The sequence below is a fragment of the Petromyzon marinus genome, chromosome 53, assembly GCF_048934315.1.
Source record: "Petromyzon marinus isolate PM22_M1 ecotype Great Lakes invasive population chromosome 53, UKy_Petmar_22M1.pri1.0, whole genome shotgun sequence".
Lineage (NCBI taxonomy): Eukaryota > Metazoa > Chordata > Hyperoartia > Petromyzontiformes > Petromyzontidae > Petromyzon > Petromyzon marinus.
The window spans coordinates 1,136,369-1,155,517 of NC_133719.1; the positions used below are offsets into that span (position 1 = coordinate 1,136,369).

The 19,149-nt window shown below is 52.9% G+C and overlaps 1 protein-coding gene across 1 annotated transcript in view; it reads left to right on the top strand.

Annotated features, from left to right (window-relative positions):
- Nucleotides 1-10,485: 10,485 nt before the first annotated feature.
- Nucleotides 10,486-19,149, top strand: part of CFAP157 (cilia and flagella associated protein 157) — a 40,731-nt gene continuing 32,067 nt past the window's right edge. The window contains exon 1 of the mRNA XM_076052042.1: nt 10,486-10,494. Coding sequence (XP_075908157.1) covers nt 10,486-10,494 — 9 coding nt within the window. The remainder of the gene's footprint in view (nt 10,495-19,149) is intronic.

A 19,149-nucleotide genomic window follows, 5' to 3' on the forward strand; every position in this document is an offset into this window, starting at 1 on the left:
GGCCCCCTTTTGTTCTCTCTTTATGTAAATGACTTGGGCACTCACCTGGATCATTCCAGGATTAATCTATTTGCAAGTGACACGATACTGATTACTGCTGGCCGCTCTCCGGATGACGTGATTGCTAAGCTACAGGGTGATTTCAACAAACTACAACATCAGCTAGTTGCTCTTAAACTAGTCCTGAATACCTCCAAAACCAAGGTGCTATGCTTCTCACCAGGACTAAAGCAGGAAGTTATTTTCCCCCAATTACATTCCTTGAATAATTATCAAATAGAGCAAGTCAAGATCTATAAGTATCTTGGGCTCATCCTGGATTCAAAACTGAATTTTGAAGATCACATTGATTATATTGGTAAAAAGACAAAAATAAAAATTGGTTTTCTGTATCGACATAAGCACTGCTTCCCCACCAATGTTCAGCTACCATACTGCCTCTATTTGACTACTGTGACATCGTGTATAAATCAGCCCCAAGTACTGTACTGAAGAAGCTTGATTCCATCTATCACTCGGCCTTAAGATTTGCATTGAACTGCCCATATAGGACTCACCACTGTGATCTCTACATTGGGTCAAACTTAACATCTCTTAATGTTCGACGGCTTGTGCTCTAGATCTTATTTATTCACGATGTACTTACAAAAAAATCCGCGGACTATCTGCTGGATCACCTCTCTGTTTCAAAGAACAAATTTGACCTCAGGTCTTCGCTCATTTACCAGCTTCATATTCACTATTGCCGTACAAAAACTGGAGGAAGGGCCTTTGCTATTGATGCCCCCAGGGTCTGGAATGCTATTGCCAATAAACTGCAACTTAAATCGCTACCAATGAGATCTTCTCTCAAAACTGCTCTAGAGGAGTTATACACCCCTAGCTGCCACTGCTATTCATTGGCGTAAAATAAAATAAAATGTTTCGCTCCGGATGACGCTGCAAAGTATTATCTGTATTTTGATTTAGCGTGCTGTTGTTGTGAAGTAACTCATGCAGCCAGCTATGGCTCTAGGATTTGGTGTTACATGTTGTTTATGTCGTTTATTGTAAAAATTCGGTCACAGTCCCTATGATCACTGTTACGTTGCAATTATGGCTTTATTTTTTGGTGATTTCGAAAACGTTTTTTGGTTTGGACATGTTTGTTTTGTTGTAGTACGGAGTTAGACTGATGGCCTTAATCTAAGTTTTCTTGTGGTTGTTGTTGTTTGATTTGCATCCCACTGGGATTTTTTGCACACAGCGTTGGTGTACGGTGCTTTTTTCAGGAATATTTTGCTGTTTTTTTTCATGGATTTTCTGTTTGCACAGTCACATAGTCACTTTAAGATGTTTCCTTGTTCGTGTTTTTGTTTTTTTTGTTTGTTGTGGTTGCACCCGATTCAAGAGCCGAATGGCTCACACGGCTATACCAAAATAAACTGAAAATAAACTGAAACTGTGCGAGTCTACGGGCCTCTATCTGAGTCGAGGGATCTCTGTCTGAGTCTATGGATCCTTGTATGAGTCTATGGGTCTATGTGTCTCTGTGTGAGTCTGTTGGTCTCTATGTGGGTCTCTATTTGCACTTGCCCCAACTATGAAAGGCTACACGGGAGAGCTTTGTCTCTTGGCGCGAGTGATGGGCATTTCGCTGAGGTGACGTCATGAGTGTATACCCTTGATGACGTTATAAGTGTATACTCTTGGTGACGTCATGAGTGTATACCGTTGGTGACGTCACGCGCGTTGCCATGGACGCGTTGTAAACAACACAAGGGCAGCAGCAACTACAACCACAACTACTACAGCCACACAGCTACAACTACAGCCACAACTACTACAGCCACAACTACTACAGCCACAACTACTACAGCCACAACAGCTACAACTACAGCCACAACTACTACAGCCACAACTACTACAGCCACAACAGCCACAACTGCTACAGCCACAACTGCTACAGCCACAACTGCTACAGCCACAACTGCTACAGCCACAACAGTTACAACAACAACAGCCACAACTACAGGTGCAACTACTGCAGCTACAACTACTACAGCCACAACTACAACAGCCACAACTACAACAGCTGGAGCAGCAACTGTAACTGCAGCGACAGCTACAACAACAGCTACAACAACAACAGCTACAACTACAACAGTTACAACAACTACAACAACAGCCACAACTACAGGTGCAACTACTGCAGCTACAACTACTGCAGCTACAACTACTACAGCTACAACTACTACAGCCACAACTACTACAGCCACAACTACTGCAGCCACAACAGCTACAACTACAGCCACAACTACTACAGCCACAACTACTACAGCCACAACTACTACAGCCACAACTACTACAGCCACAACTACTACAGCCACAACAGCTACAACTACAACAGTTACAACAACAACAGCCACAACTACAGGTGCAACTACTGCAGCTACAACTACTACAGCCACAACTACAACAGTTACAACTACTACAGCTACAACTACTACAGCTACAACTACAACAGCCACAACAACTACAACAGCTGGAGCAGCAACTGTAACTGCAGCGACAGCTACAACAACAACAACAGCTACAACAACAGCTACAACTACAACAGTTACAACTACTACAGCTACAACTACAACAGCTACAACAACAGCCACAACAGCTACAACAGCTACAGCTACAACAGCTACAACAACAACTACAACAACTACAACAACAGCTACAACTACAACAACAACAACAGCTACTACAACAGCTACTACAACAGCTACAACTACAACAACAGCTACAGCAGGCGGAGGGGCCAGCGAGGTCGGCGCGATGCCTCCCAAGAAGGCGAAGGGCAGCAAGGGGGGGGGCAGCAAGGGGGGGGGCAGCAAGGGGGGGGGCAGCAAGGGGGGGGGCAGCAAGAAGACGGCGGAGGGCGCGGGCGGCAGCGAGGAGGCGGCGGGGGGGTCCCTGGCGGGGGGGTACCTGGCGGGGGGGTCCCTGGCGGGGGGGTCCCTGGCGGGGGGGTCCCTGGCGGGGGGGTCTCTGGCGCTGCAGATGCGCGACCTGGAAGGGAGACTCGCCAGGCGAGTACACGGGGGGGGGGGGGGGTACACATACACAGAGTACACACACACAGAGTACACACACAGAGTACACACACACAGAGTACACACACAGAGTACACACACACAGAGTACACACACAGAGTACACACACACAGAGTACACACACAGAGTACACACACACATAGAGTACACACACACAGAGTACACACACACACACATAGAATACACACACACACAGAGTACACACACAGAGTACACACAGAGAGAGAGAGTACACACACAGAGTACACACACACAGAGTACACACACAGAGTACACACACACAGAGTACACACACAGAGAATACACACAGAGAATACACACACACAGAGTACACACACATAGAGTACACACACAGAGTACACACACACACAGAATACACACACACACACAGTACACACACACACAGAGTACACACACACACATAGAGTACACACACACAGAGTACACACACAGAGTACACACACACAGAGTACACACACACAGAGTACACACAGAGAATACACACACACAGAGTACACACACATAGAGTACACACACAGAGTACACACACACACAGAATACACACACACACACAGTACACACACACATAGAGTACACACACACACAGAGTACACACACACAGAGTACACACAGAGTACACACACAGAGTACACACACACAGAGTACACACACAGAGTACACACACACACACACAGAATACACACACAGAGTACACACACACACAGAGTACACACACACAGAGTACACACACACACAGAGAGTACACACACACACAGAGTACACACACAGAGAGTACACACACACACAGAATACACACAGAGTACACACACACATAGAGTACACACACACAGAGAGTACACATACACAGAGTACACACACATACAGAGTACACACACACAGAGTACACACACACACAGAGTACGCACACACAGAGTACACACACACATAGTACACACACACAGAGTACACACACAGAGTACACACACACAGAGTACGCACACACAGAGTACACACACACACAGAGTACACACACAGAGAGTACACACACACAGAGTACACACACACACAGAGAGTACACACACACAGAGTACACACACAGAGTATATATATACACACAGAGTACACACACAGAGAGTACACACACACAGAGTACACACAGAGAGTACACACACACAGAGTACACACAGAGTATATATATACACACAGAGTACACACACACAGAGTACACACACACTGAGTACACACACAGAGAGTACACACACAGAGTACACACAAACAGAGAATACACACAGAGTACAGACACACTGAGTACACACACAGAGAGTACACACACAGAGTACACACACACACTGAGAGAGTACACACACACAGAGTACACAGAGAGAGAGTACACACACACACAGAGTACACACACAGAGAGTACACACACAGAGTACACACACAGAGTACACACAAACAGAGAATACACACACAGAGTACACACACACAGAGTACACACACAGAGAGTACACACACACAGAGTACACACACACAGAGTACACACACAGAGAGTACACACACAGAGAGTACACACACAGAGAGTATACAGAGAGAGAGAGAGAGTACACACACACACAGAGAAGGTACACACACATAGTTCACACACAGAGAATACACACAGTACACACACACACAGAGTACACACACAGAGAGTACACACACACAGAGAGTACACACACACAGAGAGTACACAGAGAGAGTACACAGAGAGAGAGAGTACACACAGAGAGAGTACACACACAGAGAGAGTACACAGAGAGAGAGAGTACACAGAGAGAGAGAGTACACACACACAGAGAGAGAGTACACACAGAGAGAGTACACACAGAGAGAGTACACACACATAGAGAGAGTACACACAGAGAGAGTACACAGAGAGAGTACACACAGAGAGACTACACAGAGAGAGAGTACACGGGGAGGGGGGGGGGGTACACAGAGACACTTTTGACTTTTAAACAACTTTTATTGCCGCCAGCAGCAACAGCACTGGAGGCGATTCCGATACGAAATACACAAAGTCACCAGCAACACAAATACACAAAGTCACCAGCAACACAAATAACAAACACTCTACATCCACGTGCTGTGGCGCTAAATGCACCGCGCACAACACGAAATAAAAGTCACGTGGTGGTGGTGGTGGTCATCGCGCACGCCACGGTGACGAGCGAGCGCTTCAGAAGGTGAACACGTGGGGTGGTGCCGTCCACGCTGGTACAGAGAGGGGCTTGTCCGGCTCCCCAGCGTTAGAAGAAGACGCGCTGCACATCACCGACACGTGTGTGTGTCACGTGGCGTGCTCCAGCCGGAGCCGCGCCTTGAGCAGGCCCCTGAACACTGGAAGCAGCACAGAGCAGCCGTCAGTGTCACCTTGCAGCGTCTTGTTCCTCGTTCTGTACACCGCCAACTTCGCCTGACCACAGGCGAAGTTGGCGAGGTCATGGCGCTTGATAGCCAGGTAAGGCACCTGGCGAAGCTGCTGTTGTAGAAGGGCACCCCCAGTTTCCTGAAGATGTCCCCCAAATGCCGGAACATTGGTTTGAGCCGCTGGCAGTGTAAGTACCGGTGGGGCAGATCCTCCCTGGCACCGCAGGAGATGCACCAAGTCTGTTACCCCTGGCGAGATTCGGCTGAGCCACACGGCCGATGGCAACGTGCAGTGTACCAACCTCCACTGGAGGTCACCGCAGCGTTTGGCTACGGGAGACTTGTACATTTGTTTACACTGAGGGGCGGTCGCAATGAGGGGAGAGAAATGGTCTCTCCATTTGGTGTCCGGTAGGTCGGCCAGGTCCCAGGAATGCATCGCCTTGACACAGCCACGTGTAGAGCGCTGTGTTTGGGGCGCTCTACAGGGGCACGTTCCTGCAGCCTCGGAGCTTCAGTAGCTTGCCGGAGTCGCTGTGGCCAGGGGGCGGCGTGCAGGAGAAGCACAACTCCGGGAAGGAGGAGGAGGGGGGGCCGCCACCATCCCCCGGTGCCTCCAGCTTCAGGCGCAGCTCCTTCATGGCTCGGAGCGACGTCCCACAGAAGCTTCTCCGCGGCGAGCATGGAGTGGAGTTCCACTTGGGCTGGTGGGCCTGCACGAGGTGGAAGACTGTCCGCAGCCCTGCTGATGTGAGGCGTTGAGCCAGGGTCCTCCCTCCTCTGATCCCCTGTAAGAGGCCGCTGCAGAACAAGGGGCTCGTTCAGGAACTGCGCGAGGTCGTAGGGCGCCCTCGTTCTGCTCCACTCGAAGCTCCGCCACGCGTCCAAGAGGCTTTGGTGATAACCCGGCAGCCTCGTGTAGTCGACCAGGCTCAGGTCCATCAGGAAGAGCTCCTGTCCGTACCCCAGGCACCCCCCTGCATTCCTCAGCAGGGCGAGGGCCGGCGACTTCCAGGGTAGCTCCTCCCGGTCGTACAGCAGCCGCCTGACCGCCATGAGCCTGAAACTCGTGACCCTAGTGACGACGTCCACCAGCCCCTGGCCGCCCTCGCCCACCGGCAGGCAGAGAACGCCCGGCCTGAGCCGGTGCTTCCCGTGCCAGACGAAGTGCGCGAGTGAGCGGTTGACTCTGGTGAGTAGCCAAGCAGGAGGCTTGGCCACTCACCTGGCAGCATCATCCGTGCCACAGCACGGATGCTGCTGGCAGAGCGCGGAGGCGTCGTGCGCGTCATTGAGCACGACGCATCACGACGTCGTCGTCTGCGTAAGCCGAGAGCTTGACGACCGCGTTCTCAGGTCCTGGAACTCTGAGGCCAGACAGACTTCGTCTCAGGTGGTGTAGCAGTGGCTCAATGGACAGGGCGTACAGCAGCCCCGAGAGGGGGCATCCCTGTCTGACCCCCCTCGTCATAGGGAACGGGGCGCCGAGCCGCTGGTTTATCTTCAAGAGGCTGGATGTGCCCCCGTGTACAGGAGCCTAACGTGCGAGATGAAGGCTTGGCCGAAGCCGAGCGACGTTAGGAGTTTGTCCACGGTGCTCGTGGCTCACCCTGTCAAAGGCCTTCTCCTGATCTAAGAAGAGGAGGCCCAAGTCCACGTTGTGCGCTTCTGCAAGGGAGATTACGTCTCTGACCGTACCGATGTTGTCGTATATGCACCGTCCGGGGATGCAATACGACTGTTCCGACAGGATCAGCTGACCCAGCGCTGTCTTGAGATGCTTTGCCAGCACCTTGGAGAAGATTTTGTAGTCGGCCCACAAGAAGGACACGGGTCGCCAGTTCACGACGAGATGCAGGTCCCCCTTCTTGGGTAGCAGGGAGACCACCGCCCTCCTGCAGCTCTGTGGGAGTTCCCCCTTCTGCAGGCTCTCCGTGAACAATTGTAGTAGTGGAGGGCCAAGCTCATCCCAGAAGCACGCATCAAACTCAACCGGCAGGCCGTCAATCCCCGGGGCTTTACCGGCTGCGAGCCCTTTCACAGCGGTGTGGAGCTCCTGCAGGGTGACGGGGCTGTCCAGACGATCCCGCTCGGGGACCCCTAAGGTAGGGCCCCCGTCCAGTAACTCCCGGACAGCCCCGTCGTGTACGGTTTTGGCGGCGAAAAGTTGTGAGTATAAATCCGTGGCGGTCTTGGCGATCTCGCTCTCAGATATTGCTGTTTGTCCATCTGGGGTTCGCAAACTGGACATTTTCGTGGTGTTGGCCGGTGCTTTGTTTAAGCGGAAGAAAAATGTATAGGGAGAGTCCATCTGCGACAGGTGCTGCATCTTTTTGCACACAAAAGCTCGATGTGCCTGCTCGTCCGTGATGGACCTGAAAAGCCACTGCTTCTGCAGTAGCGTCTCACCCTGCTGCGCGTCGTGGGATGAGCTCAGCTCCGCCTCTAGCGCCAGCAGCTCCTTCTGCAGTTGGCACGCCACCTCGTTCTTGGCGGCGGCGTGCTGGCTCATGAACTTCTGACAGAGAGCCCTGACCTGCGCACAGAGAGAGTACACGGCGTACACAGAGAGAGTACACGGAACACAATACACGGTAGAGTACACGTGTGTGTGTGTATGTGTGAGTGCACGTGTGTTTACTTTAACCACTCCATCAGACACCATCCGAAGTGCACCTAGCCTGGCACAAGCGCGTGTTGACATCATCGTCACTCAATGGCGAATGCCGCGTGTGGCTGTGAGCGGTTGCGCAGTGCTTAGCGCTCCTACCCGCTCACGGCCAACAACACGGGTGACGAATATCTGAACCGGTCCTGAACCTCCACCCCCCCTAGGTCGACTCAGCTTTAAATGAGTACCTGGTCCGGTGTAGAGTCAACGTCGCCGCCGGGCTAGACAGAGGCGGTCGGGCGTGTTGCTGGCTACCAGGGCCTCCAGAGATTAAAGTGAAAAGTTAATTCATTTGTGAATGCTGAACTATGTTTGTTGTTAGCCTTGTAAAAATTAATTATTTTTTCTTTGACTTTGTTTTCCTTTTGAAAATATTACTGGGGGTTCAAAGAAAATAACAGAATAACTAAAAAATCTACGACGTTTCGATCGCAACACAAGCAATCGAAACGTCGTAGTTTTTTGTTTATTTTCTTTGAACCTATCTACGTGACTTTACCGAAAGACCCAATAATATTAATTACTGCAGCCACGAAAGCTTTAAGTCAAGATTACTGGGGGCCTCACAGTACCTGTAACCCAGGGGTCTACAAAGATCTTGATGCGGCCTTGCTGGCCACCCACCCCCTCGTGTACATGCTCACCTTGACATGCTCACCTTGACATGCTCACCTTGACATGCTCACCTTGACATGCTTACCTTGACATGCTCACCTTGACATGCTCACCTTGACATGCTCACCATGACATGCTCACCTTGAAACCCTCACCTTGACATGCTCACCTTGACATGCTCACCTTGACATGCTCACCTTGACATGCTCACCTTGACATGCTCACCTTGAAACCCTCACCTTGACATGCTCACCATGACATGCTCACCTTGACATGCTCACCTTGACACGCTCACCTTGAAACCATCACCATGACATGCTCACCTTGACATGCTCACCTTGACATGCTCACCTTGACATGCTCACCTTGACATGCTCACCTTGACATGCTTACCTTGACATGCTCACCTTGACATGCTCACCTTGAAACCCTCACCTTGACATGCTCACCTTGACACGCTCACCTTGAAACCATCACCATGACATGCTCACCTTGACATGCTCACCTTGACATGCTCACCTTGACATGCTCACCTTGACATGCTCACCTTGACATGCTCACCTTGACATGCTCACCTTGACATGCTCACCTTGACATGCTCACCTTGACATGCTCACCTTGACATGCTCACCTTGACATGCTCACCTTGACATGCTCACCTTGAAACCCTCACCTTGACACGCTCACCTTGACATGCTCACCTTGACATGCTCACCATGACATGCTCACCTTGACACGCTCACCTTGAAACCATCACCATGACATGCTCACCTTGACATGCTCACCTTGACATGCTCACCTTGACATGCTCACCTTGACATGCTCACTTGACATGCTCACCTTGACATGCTCACCTTGACATGCTCACCTTGAAACCCTCACCTTGACATGCTCACCTTGACATGCTCACCTTGAAACCATCACCATGACATGCTCACCTTGACATGCTCACCATGACATGCTCACCTTGAAACCCCCACCTTGACTTGCTCACCTTGACATGCTCACCTTGATATGCTCACCTTGAAACCTCTCTGAATGCCAGAGGCCCTACCCGTGATATCGATATGCGTAATCTACTCACCCCCTCACCCTCCCACCCACTCATCCCCTCTCCCTCTCACTCACTCACTCACCCACTCACCCTCTCACCTACTCACCCTCTCACCCAATCACCCACTCACCCTCTCACCTACTCACCCTCTCACCCTATCACCCTCCCACCCACTCACCCACTCATCCCCTCACCCACTCACCCTCTCACCCACTCACCCTCTCACCCTCTCACCCACTCACCCTCTCACCCTCTCACCCGCTCACCCTCTCACCCTCCCACCCACTCACCCACTCACCCTCTCACCCACTCACCCTCTCACCCACTAACCCACTCACCCTATCACCCGATCAACCTCTCACCCTCTCACCCACTCGCCCACTCGCCCACTCGCCCCCTCACCCCCTCGCCCCCTCGCCCCCTCACCCCCTCACCCACTCGCCCCCTCAGCCACTCGCCCTCTGACCCACTTACCCTCTGACCCACTCACCCTCTGACCAACTCACCCCGCGCTCACCCAGGTACAAGCTCAAGTGTGACGAGCTAGAGGTGGAGCGTGCCGGGGTGGACGCTCGCCTCGATGCTGAGATGAGCGCTCGCAAGGAGGGGGTCGCCTTCCTCAAGGTGCAAGCGCCGCGGTCGGGGTCGGGATGGGCGGTGTGGGGTTCCACCTCACCCACTCACCCGCTCACTCACCCAATCACTCACTCACCCAATCACTCACCCACTCACTCACTCATTCACTCACTCACTCACTCACCCACTCACTCACTCACCCACTCACTCACTCATTCACTCACTCACCCACTCACTCACTCACCCAATCACTCACTCACCCAATCACTCACTCACTCACCCACTCACTCACTCACCCACTCACTCACTCACTCACCCAATCACTCACTCACTCACTCAGCCACTCACTCACTCACTCACCCACTCACTCACTCATTCACTCACTCACTCACTCACCCAATCACTCACTCACTCACCCACTCACTCACTCACCCACTCACTCACTCATTCACTCACTCACCCACTCACTCACTCACCCACTCACTCACCCACTCACCCACTCACCCAATCACTCACCCACTCACTCACCCACTCACCCACTCACTCACCCAATCACTCACCCACTCACTCACCCACTCACCCACTCACTCACCCAATCACTCACTCACTCACTCACCCACTCACTCACTCACCCACTCACTCACCCACTCATCCGCTCACTCACTCACCCACTCACCCACTCACTCACTCACTCACCCACTCACTCACCCACTCACCCACTCACCCAATCACTCACCCACTCACTCACCCACTCACCCACTCACTCACCCAATCACTCACCCACTCACTCACCCACTCACCCACTCACTCACCCAATCACTCACTCACTCACTCACCCACTCACTCACTCACCCACTCACTCACCCACTCACCCACTCACTCACTCATTCACTCACTCACTCACTCACCCAATCACTCACTCACTCACCCACTCACTCACTCACCCACTCACTCACTCATTCACTCACTCACCCACTCACTCACTCACCCACTCACTCACCCACTCACCCACTCACCCAATCACTCACCCACTCACTCACCCACTCACCCACTCACTCACCCAATCACTCACCCACTCACTCACCCACTCACCCAATCACTCACTCACTCACTCACCCACTCACTCACTCACCCACTCACTCACCCACTCATCCGCTCACTCACTCACCCACTCACCCACTCACTCACTCACTCACCCACTCACTCACCCACTCACCCACTCACCCAATCACTCACCCACTCACTCACCCACTCACCCACTCACTCACCCAATCACTCACCCACTCACTCACCCACTCACCCACTCACTCACCCAATCACTCACTCACTCACTCACCCACTCACTCACTCACCCACTCACTCACCCACTCATCCGCTCACTCACTCACCCACTCACTCACTCACCCAATCACTCACCCACTCACTCACCCACTCACCCACTCACTCACCCAATCACTCACTCACTCACTCACCCACTCACTCACTCACCAGCCTGGTCTCACTCACCCACTCACTCACCAGCCTGGCCTCACTCACTCACCCACTCACTCACTCACTCACCCACTCACTCACTCACCCACTCACTCACTCACCCAATCACTCACTCACTCACTCACCCACTCACTCACTCACTCACCAGCCTGGTCTCACTCACCCACTCACTCACCAGCCTGGCCTCACTCACTCACCCACTCACTCACTCACTCACCCACTCACTCACTCACCCACTCACTCACTCACCCACTCACTCACTCACTCACCCACTCACTCACTCACCCACTCACTCACTCACTCACCCACTCACTCACTCACCCACTCACTCACTCACTCACCCAATCACTCACTCACTCACTCAGCCACTCACTCACTCACTCACCCACTCACTCACTCATTCACTCACTCACTCACTCACCCACTCACTCACTCACCCACTCACTCACTCATTCACTCACTCACCCACTCACTCACTCACCCAATCACTCACTCACCCAATCACTCACTCACTCACCCACTCACTCACTCACCCACTCACTCACTCACTCACCCAATCACTCACTCACTCACTCAGCCACTCACTCACTCACTCACCCACTCACTCACTCATTCACTCACTCACTCACTCACCCAATCACTCACTCACTCACCCACTCACTCACTCACCCACTCACTCACTCATTCACTCACTCACCCACTCACTCACTCACCCACTCACTCACCCACTCACCCACTCACCCAATCACTCACCCATACTCACCCACTCACCCACTCACTCACCCAATCACTCACCCACTCACTCACCCACTCACCCACTCACTCACCCAATCACTCACTCACTCACTCACCCACTCACTCACTCACCCACTCACTCACCCACTCATCCGCTCACTCACTCACCCACTCACCCACTCACTCACTCACTCACCCACTCACTCACCCACTCACCCACTCACCCAATCACTCACCCACTCACTCACCCACTCACCCACTCACTCACCCAATCACTCACCCACTCACTCACCCACTCACCCACTCACTCACCCAATCACTCACTCACTCACTCACCCACTCACTCACTCACCCACTCACTCACCCACTCACCCACTCACTCACTCATTCACTCACTCACTCACTCACCCAATCACTCACTCACTCACCCACTCACTCACTCACCCACTCACTCACTCATTCACTCACTCACCCACTCACTCACTCACCCACTCACTCACCCACTCACCCACTCACCCAATCACTCACCCACTCACTCACCCACTCACCCACTCACTCACCCAATCACTCACCCACTCACTCACCCACTCACCCAATCACTCACTCACTCACTCACCCACTCACTCACTCACCCACTCACTCACCCACTCATCCGCTCACTCACTCACCCACTCACCCACTCACTCACTCACTCACCCACTCACTCACCCACTCACCCACTCACCCAATCACTCACCCACTCACTCACCCACTCACCCACTCACTCACCCAATCACTCACCCACTCACTCACCCACTCACCCACTCACTCACCCAATCACTCACTCACTCACTCACCCACTCACTCACTCACCCACTCACTCACCCACTCATCCGCTCACTCACTCACCCACTCACTCACTCACCCAATCACTCACCCACTCACTCACCCACTCACCCACTCACTCACCCAATCACTCACTCACTCACTCACCCACTCACTCACTCACCAGCCTGGTCTCACTCACCCACTCACTCACCAGCCTGGCCTCACTCACTCACCCACTCACTCACTCACTCACCCACTCACTCACTCACCCACTCACTCACTCACCCAATCACTCACTCACTCACTCACCCACTCACTCACTCACTCACCAGCCTGGTCTCACTCACCCACTCACTCACCAGCCTGGCCTCACTCACTCACCCACTCACTCACTCACTCACCCACTCACTCACTCACCCACTCACTCACTCACCCACTCACTCACTCACTCACCCACTCACTCACTCACCCACTTACTCACCCACTCACTCACTCACTTACCCACTCACTCACTCACCCACTGACTCACCCACTCACTCACTCACCCACTGACTCACCCACTCACTCACTCACCCACTCACTCACTCACCCACTCACTCACCCACTGACTCACCCACTCACTCACTCACTTACCCACTCACTCACTCACTCACCCACTGACTCACTCACTCACCCACTCACTCACTCACCAGCCTGGTCTCACTCACCCACTCACTCACTCACCAGCCTGGCCTCACTCACTCACCCACTCACTCACTCACTCACCCACTCACTCACTCACCCACCCACTCACTCTCTCACCCACTCACTCACTCACCCACCCACCCACTCACTCACCCACTTACTCACTTACTCACTCACTCACTCCTCACTCACTCACTCACTTCTCACTCACTCACCAGCCTGGTCTCACTCACTTACCCACTCACTCACTCACCAGCCAGTTCTCACTCACTCCTCACTCACTCACTCCTCACTCACTCACTCCTCACTCACCAGCCAGGTCTCACTCACTCCTCACTCACTCCTCACTCACTCACTCATAAGCCTGGTCTCACTCACTCCTCACTCACTCACTCACTCCTCACTCACTCACTCACCCACTCACCCACTCACCCTCTCACCCACTCACTCACTCACCCTCTCTCTCACTCACTCACTCACTTAAATACATCAGCTCACTCCTCACTCACTCACTCACCAGCCAGGCCTCACTCACTCCTCACTCACTCACTCAATCACTACTCACTCACTCACTCCTCACTCACTCACTCACCCACCCACTCACTCTCTCACCCACTCACTCACTCACCCACCCACCCACTCACTCACCCACTTACTCACTTACTCACTCACTCACTCCTCACTCACTCACTCACTTCTCACTCACTCACCAGCCTGGTCTCACTCACTTACCCACTCACTCACTCACCAGCCAGTTCTCACTCACTCCTCACTCACTCACTCCTCACTCACTCACTCCTCACTCACCAGCCAGGTCTCACTCACTCCTCACTCACTCCTCACTCACTCACTCATAAGCCTGGTCTCACTCACTCCTCACTCACTCACTCACTCCTCACTCACTCACTCACCCACTCACCCACTCACCCTCTCACCCACTCACTCACTCACTCACCCTCTCACCCTCTCTCTCACTCACTCACTTCTCACTCACTCCTCACTCACTCACTCACCAGCCAGGCCTCACTCACTCCTCACTCACTCACTCAATCACTACTCACTCACTCACTCCTCACTCAATCACTCACTCCTCACTCACTCACTCATCAGCCTGGTCGTCACTCACTCCTCACTCACTCACTCCACTCACTCACTCACTCACTCCTCACTCACTCACTCACTCCACTCACTCACTCACTCCTCACTCACTCACTCCTCACTCACTCACTCCTCACTCACTCACTCCTCACTCACTCACTCACTCCTCACTCACTCCTCACTCACTCACTCACTCCTCACTCACTCACTCACTCCTCACTCACTCCTCACTCACTCACTCACTCCTCACTCACTCCTCACTCACTCACTCCTCCCACTCCTCCTCACTCACTCACTCCTCACTCACTCACTCCTCACTCACTCACTCACTCACTCCTCACTCACTCACTCACTCACTCCTCACTCACTCCTCACTCACTCACTCACTCCTCACTCACTCACTCACTCCTCACTCACTCCTCACTCACTCCTCACTCACTCACTCACTCCTCACTCACTCACTCACTCTCACTCACTCACTCACTCACTCCTCACTCACTCCTCACTCACTCACTCACTCCTCACTCACTCCTCACTCACTCACTCACTCCTCACCACTCACTCCTCACTCACTCACTCACTCCTCACTCACTCACTCCTCACTCACTCCTCACTCACTCACTCACTCACTCCTCACTCACTCCCCACTCACTCCCCACTCACTCACTCACTCTTCACTCACTCACTCACTCACTCCTCACTCACTCCTCACTCACTCACTCCTCACTCACTCACTCACTCACTCCTCACTCACTCACTCACTCCCCTCACTCACCTCACTCCCACTCACTCACCTCACTCACTCACTCACTCCTCACTCACTCACTCCTCACTCACTCACTCCTCACTCAATCCTCACTCACTCACTCCTCACTCACTCACTCCTCACTCACTCCTCACTCACTCACTTACTCCTCACTCCTCACTCACTTCTAACTCACTCACTCACTTCTAACTCACTCCTCACTCACTCCTCACTCACTCACTCCTCACTCACTCACTCCTCACTCACTCACTCACGCACTCACTCTTCACTCACTCACTCACTCCTCACTCACTCCTCACTCACTCACTCCTCACTCACTCACTCCTCACTCACTCACTCCTCACTCACTCACTCACTCCACTCACTCACTCACTCCTCACTCACTCACTCCTCACTCACTCAATCACTCCTCACTCACTCCTCACCCTCACTCACTCACTCCTCACTCACTCACTCCACTCACTCACTCACTCACCTCACTCACTCCCTCACTCTCACTCACTCCTCACTCACTCACTCCTCACTCACTCCTCACTCACTCACTCCTCATCACTCACTCACTCCACTCACTCACTCACTCCTCACTCACTCACTCACTCCTCACTCACTCACTCCTCACACTCACTCACTCCTCATCTCACACACTCACTCACTCACTCCTCACTCACTCCTCACTCACTCACTCCACTCACTCACTCACACCTCACTCACTCACTCACTCCTCAATCACTCCTCACTCACTCACTCCACTCACTCACTCACTCCTCACTCACCACTCCTCACTCACTCACTCACTCCTCACTCACTCACTCACCACTCACTCCTCACTCACTCACTCCTCACTCACTCACTCCTCACTCACCTCACTACTCACTCCTCCACTCACTCTCCTCCTCACCACTCACTCCTCACTCACTCACCCCTCCACTCTCTCACTCCTCACTCACTCACTCCTCACTCACACACTCCCTCACTCACTCACTCCTCACTCACTTCTAACTCACTCCTCACTCACTCCTCACTCACTCACTCACTCCTCACTCACTCCTCACTCACTCACTCCTCACTCACCTCACTCACTCCACTCACTCACTCACTCACTCACTCACTCACTCCACTCACTCCTCACTCACTCACTCACTCCTCACTCACTCACTCACTCTCACTCACTCACTCACTCTCACTCACTCACTCCTCACTCACTCCTCACTCACTCACTCCACTCACTCACTCACTCCTCACTCACTCACTCACCTCACTCACCTCACTCACTCACTCCTCACTCACTCCTCACTCACTCCTCACTCACTCACTCACTCCTCACTCACTCCTCACTCACTCACTCACGCACTCACTCCTCACTCACTCACTCCTCACTCACTCACTCCTCACTCACTCACTCCTCACTCCACTCACTTCACTCCTCACTCACTCACTCACGCACTCACTCCTCACTCACTCACTCCTCACTCACTCACTCCTCACTCACTCACTCACTCCTCTCCACTCACTCACTCACTCCTCACTCACTCACTCCACTCACTCCTCACCTCACTCCTCACTCACTCACTTCACTCACTCCTCACTCACTCACTCACTCCTCACTCACTCACTCCTCCACTCACTCACTCACTCCTCACTCACTCACTCACTCCTCACTCACTCACTCCTCACTCACTCACCCTCCTCACTCACTCACTCACGCACTCACTCCTCACTCACTCCTCACTCACTCACTCCACTCACTCACTCACTCCTCACTCACTCACTCACTCCTCACTCACTCCTCACTCACTCACTCCACTCACTCACTCACTCCTCACTCACTCACTCACTCACTCACTCTCACTCCTCACTCACTCACTCACGCACTCACTCCTCACTCACTCACTCCTCACTCACTCACTCCTCACTCACTCACTCACTCCACTCACTCACTCACTCCTCACTCACTCACTCCTCACTCACACTCCTCACTCACTCCTCACTCACTCACCTCACTCACTCACTCCACTCACTCACTCCTCACTCACTCTAACTCACTCCTCACTCACTCCTCACTCACTCACTCACTCCTCACTCACTCCCTCCTCACTCACTCACTCCTCACTCACTCACTCACCTCCACTCACTCACTCACTCCTCACTCACTCACTCACTCCTCACTCACTCATCCCTCACTCACTCACTCACTCCTCACTCACTCACTCCTCACTCACTCACTCACTCACTCACTCACTCACTCCTCACTCACTCCTCACTCACTCACTCCACTCACTCACTCACTCCTCACTCACTCACTCACTCTCACTCACTCCTCACTCACTCACTCCTCACTCACTCACTCCTAACTCACTCACTCACCTCTCACTCACTCACTCCTCACTCACTCACTCCTCACTCACTCCTCACTCACTCACTCCTCACTCACTCACTCACTCACTCACTCACTCACTCCTCACTCACTCCTCACTCACTCACTCCACTCACTCACTCACTCCTCACTCACTCACTCACTCCTCACTCACTCCTCACTCACTCACTCCCACTCCTTCACTCCTAACTCACTCACTCACTCCACTCACTCACTCCTCACTCACTCCTCACTCACTCACTCCTCACTCACTCACTCCTCACTCACTCACTCCTCACTCACTCACTCCTCACTCACTCACTCACTCCTCACTCACTCCTCACTCACTCACTCCCCACTCACTCACTCCTAACTCACTCACTCACTCCTCACTCACTCACTCCTCACTCACTCACTCCTCACTCACTCCTCACTCACTCACTCCTCACTCACTCACTCCTCACTCACTCACTCACTCCTCACTCCTCACTCACTCACTCACTCCTCACTCACTCACTCCCCACTCACTCACTCCTCACTCACTCCTCACTCACTCACTCCCCACTCACTCACTCCTAACTCACTCACTCACTCCCTCACTCACTCACTCCTCACTCACTCACTCCTCACTCACTCCTCACTCACTCACTCCTCACTCACTCACTCCTCACTCACTCACTCCTCACTCACTCACTCACTCCTCACTCACTCCTCACTCACTCACTCCCCACTCACTCACTCCTAACTCACTCACTCACTCCTCACTCACTCACTCCTCACTCACTCACTCCTCACCTCACCCTC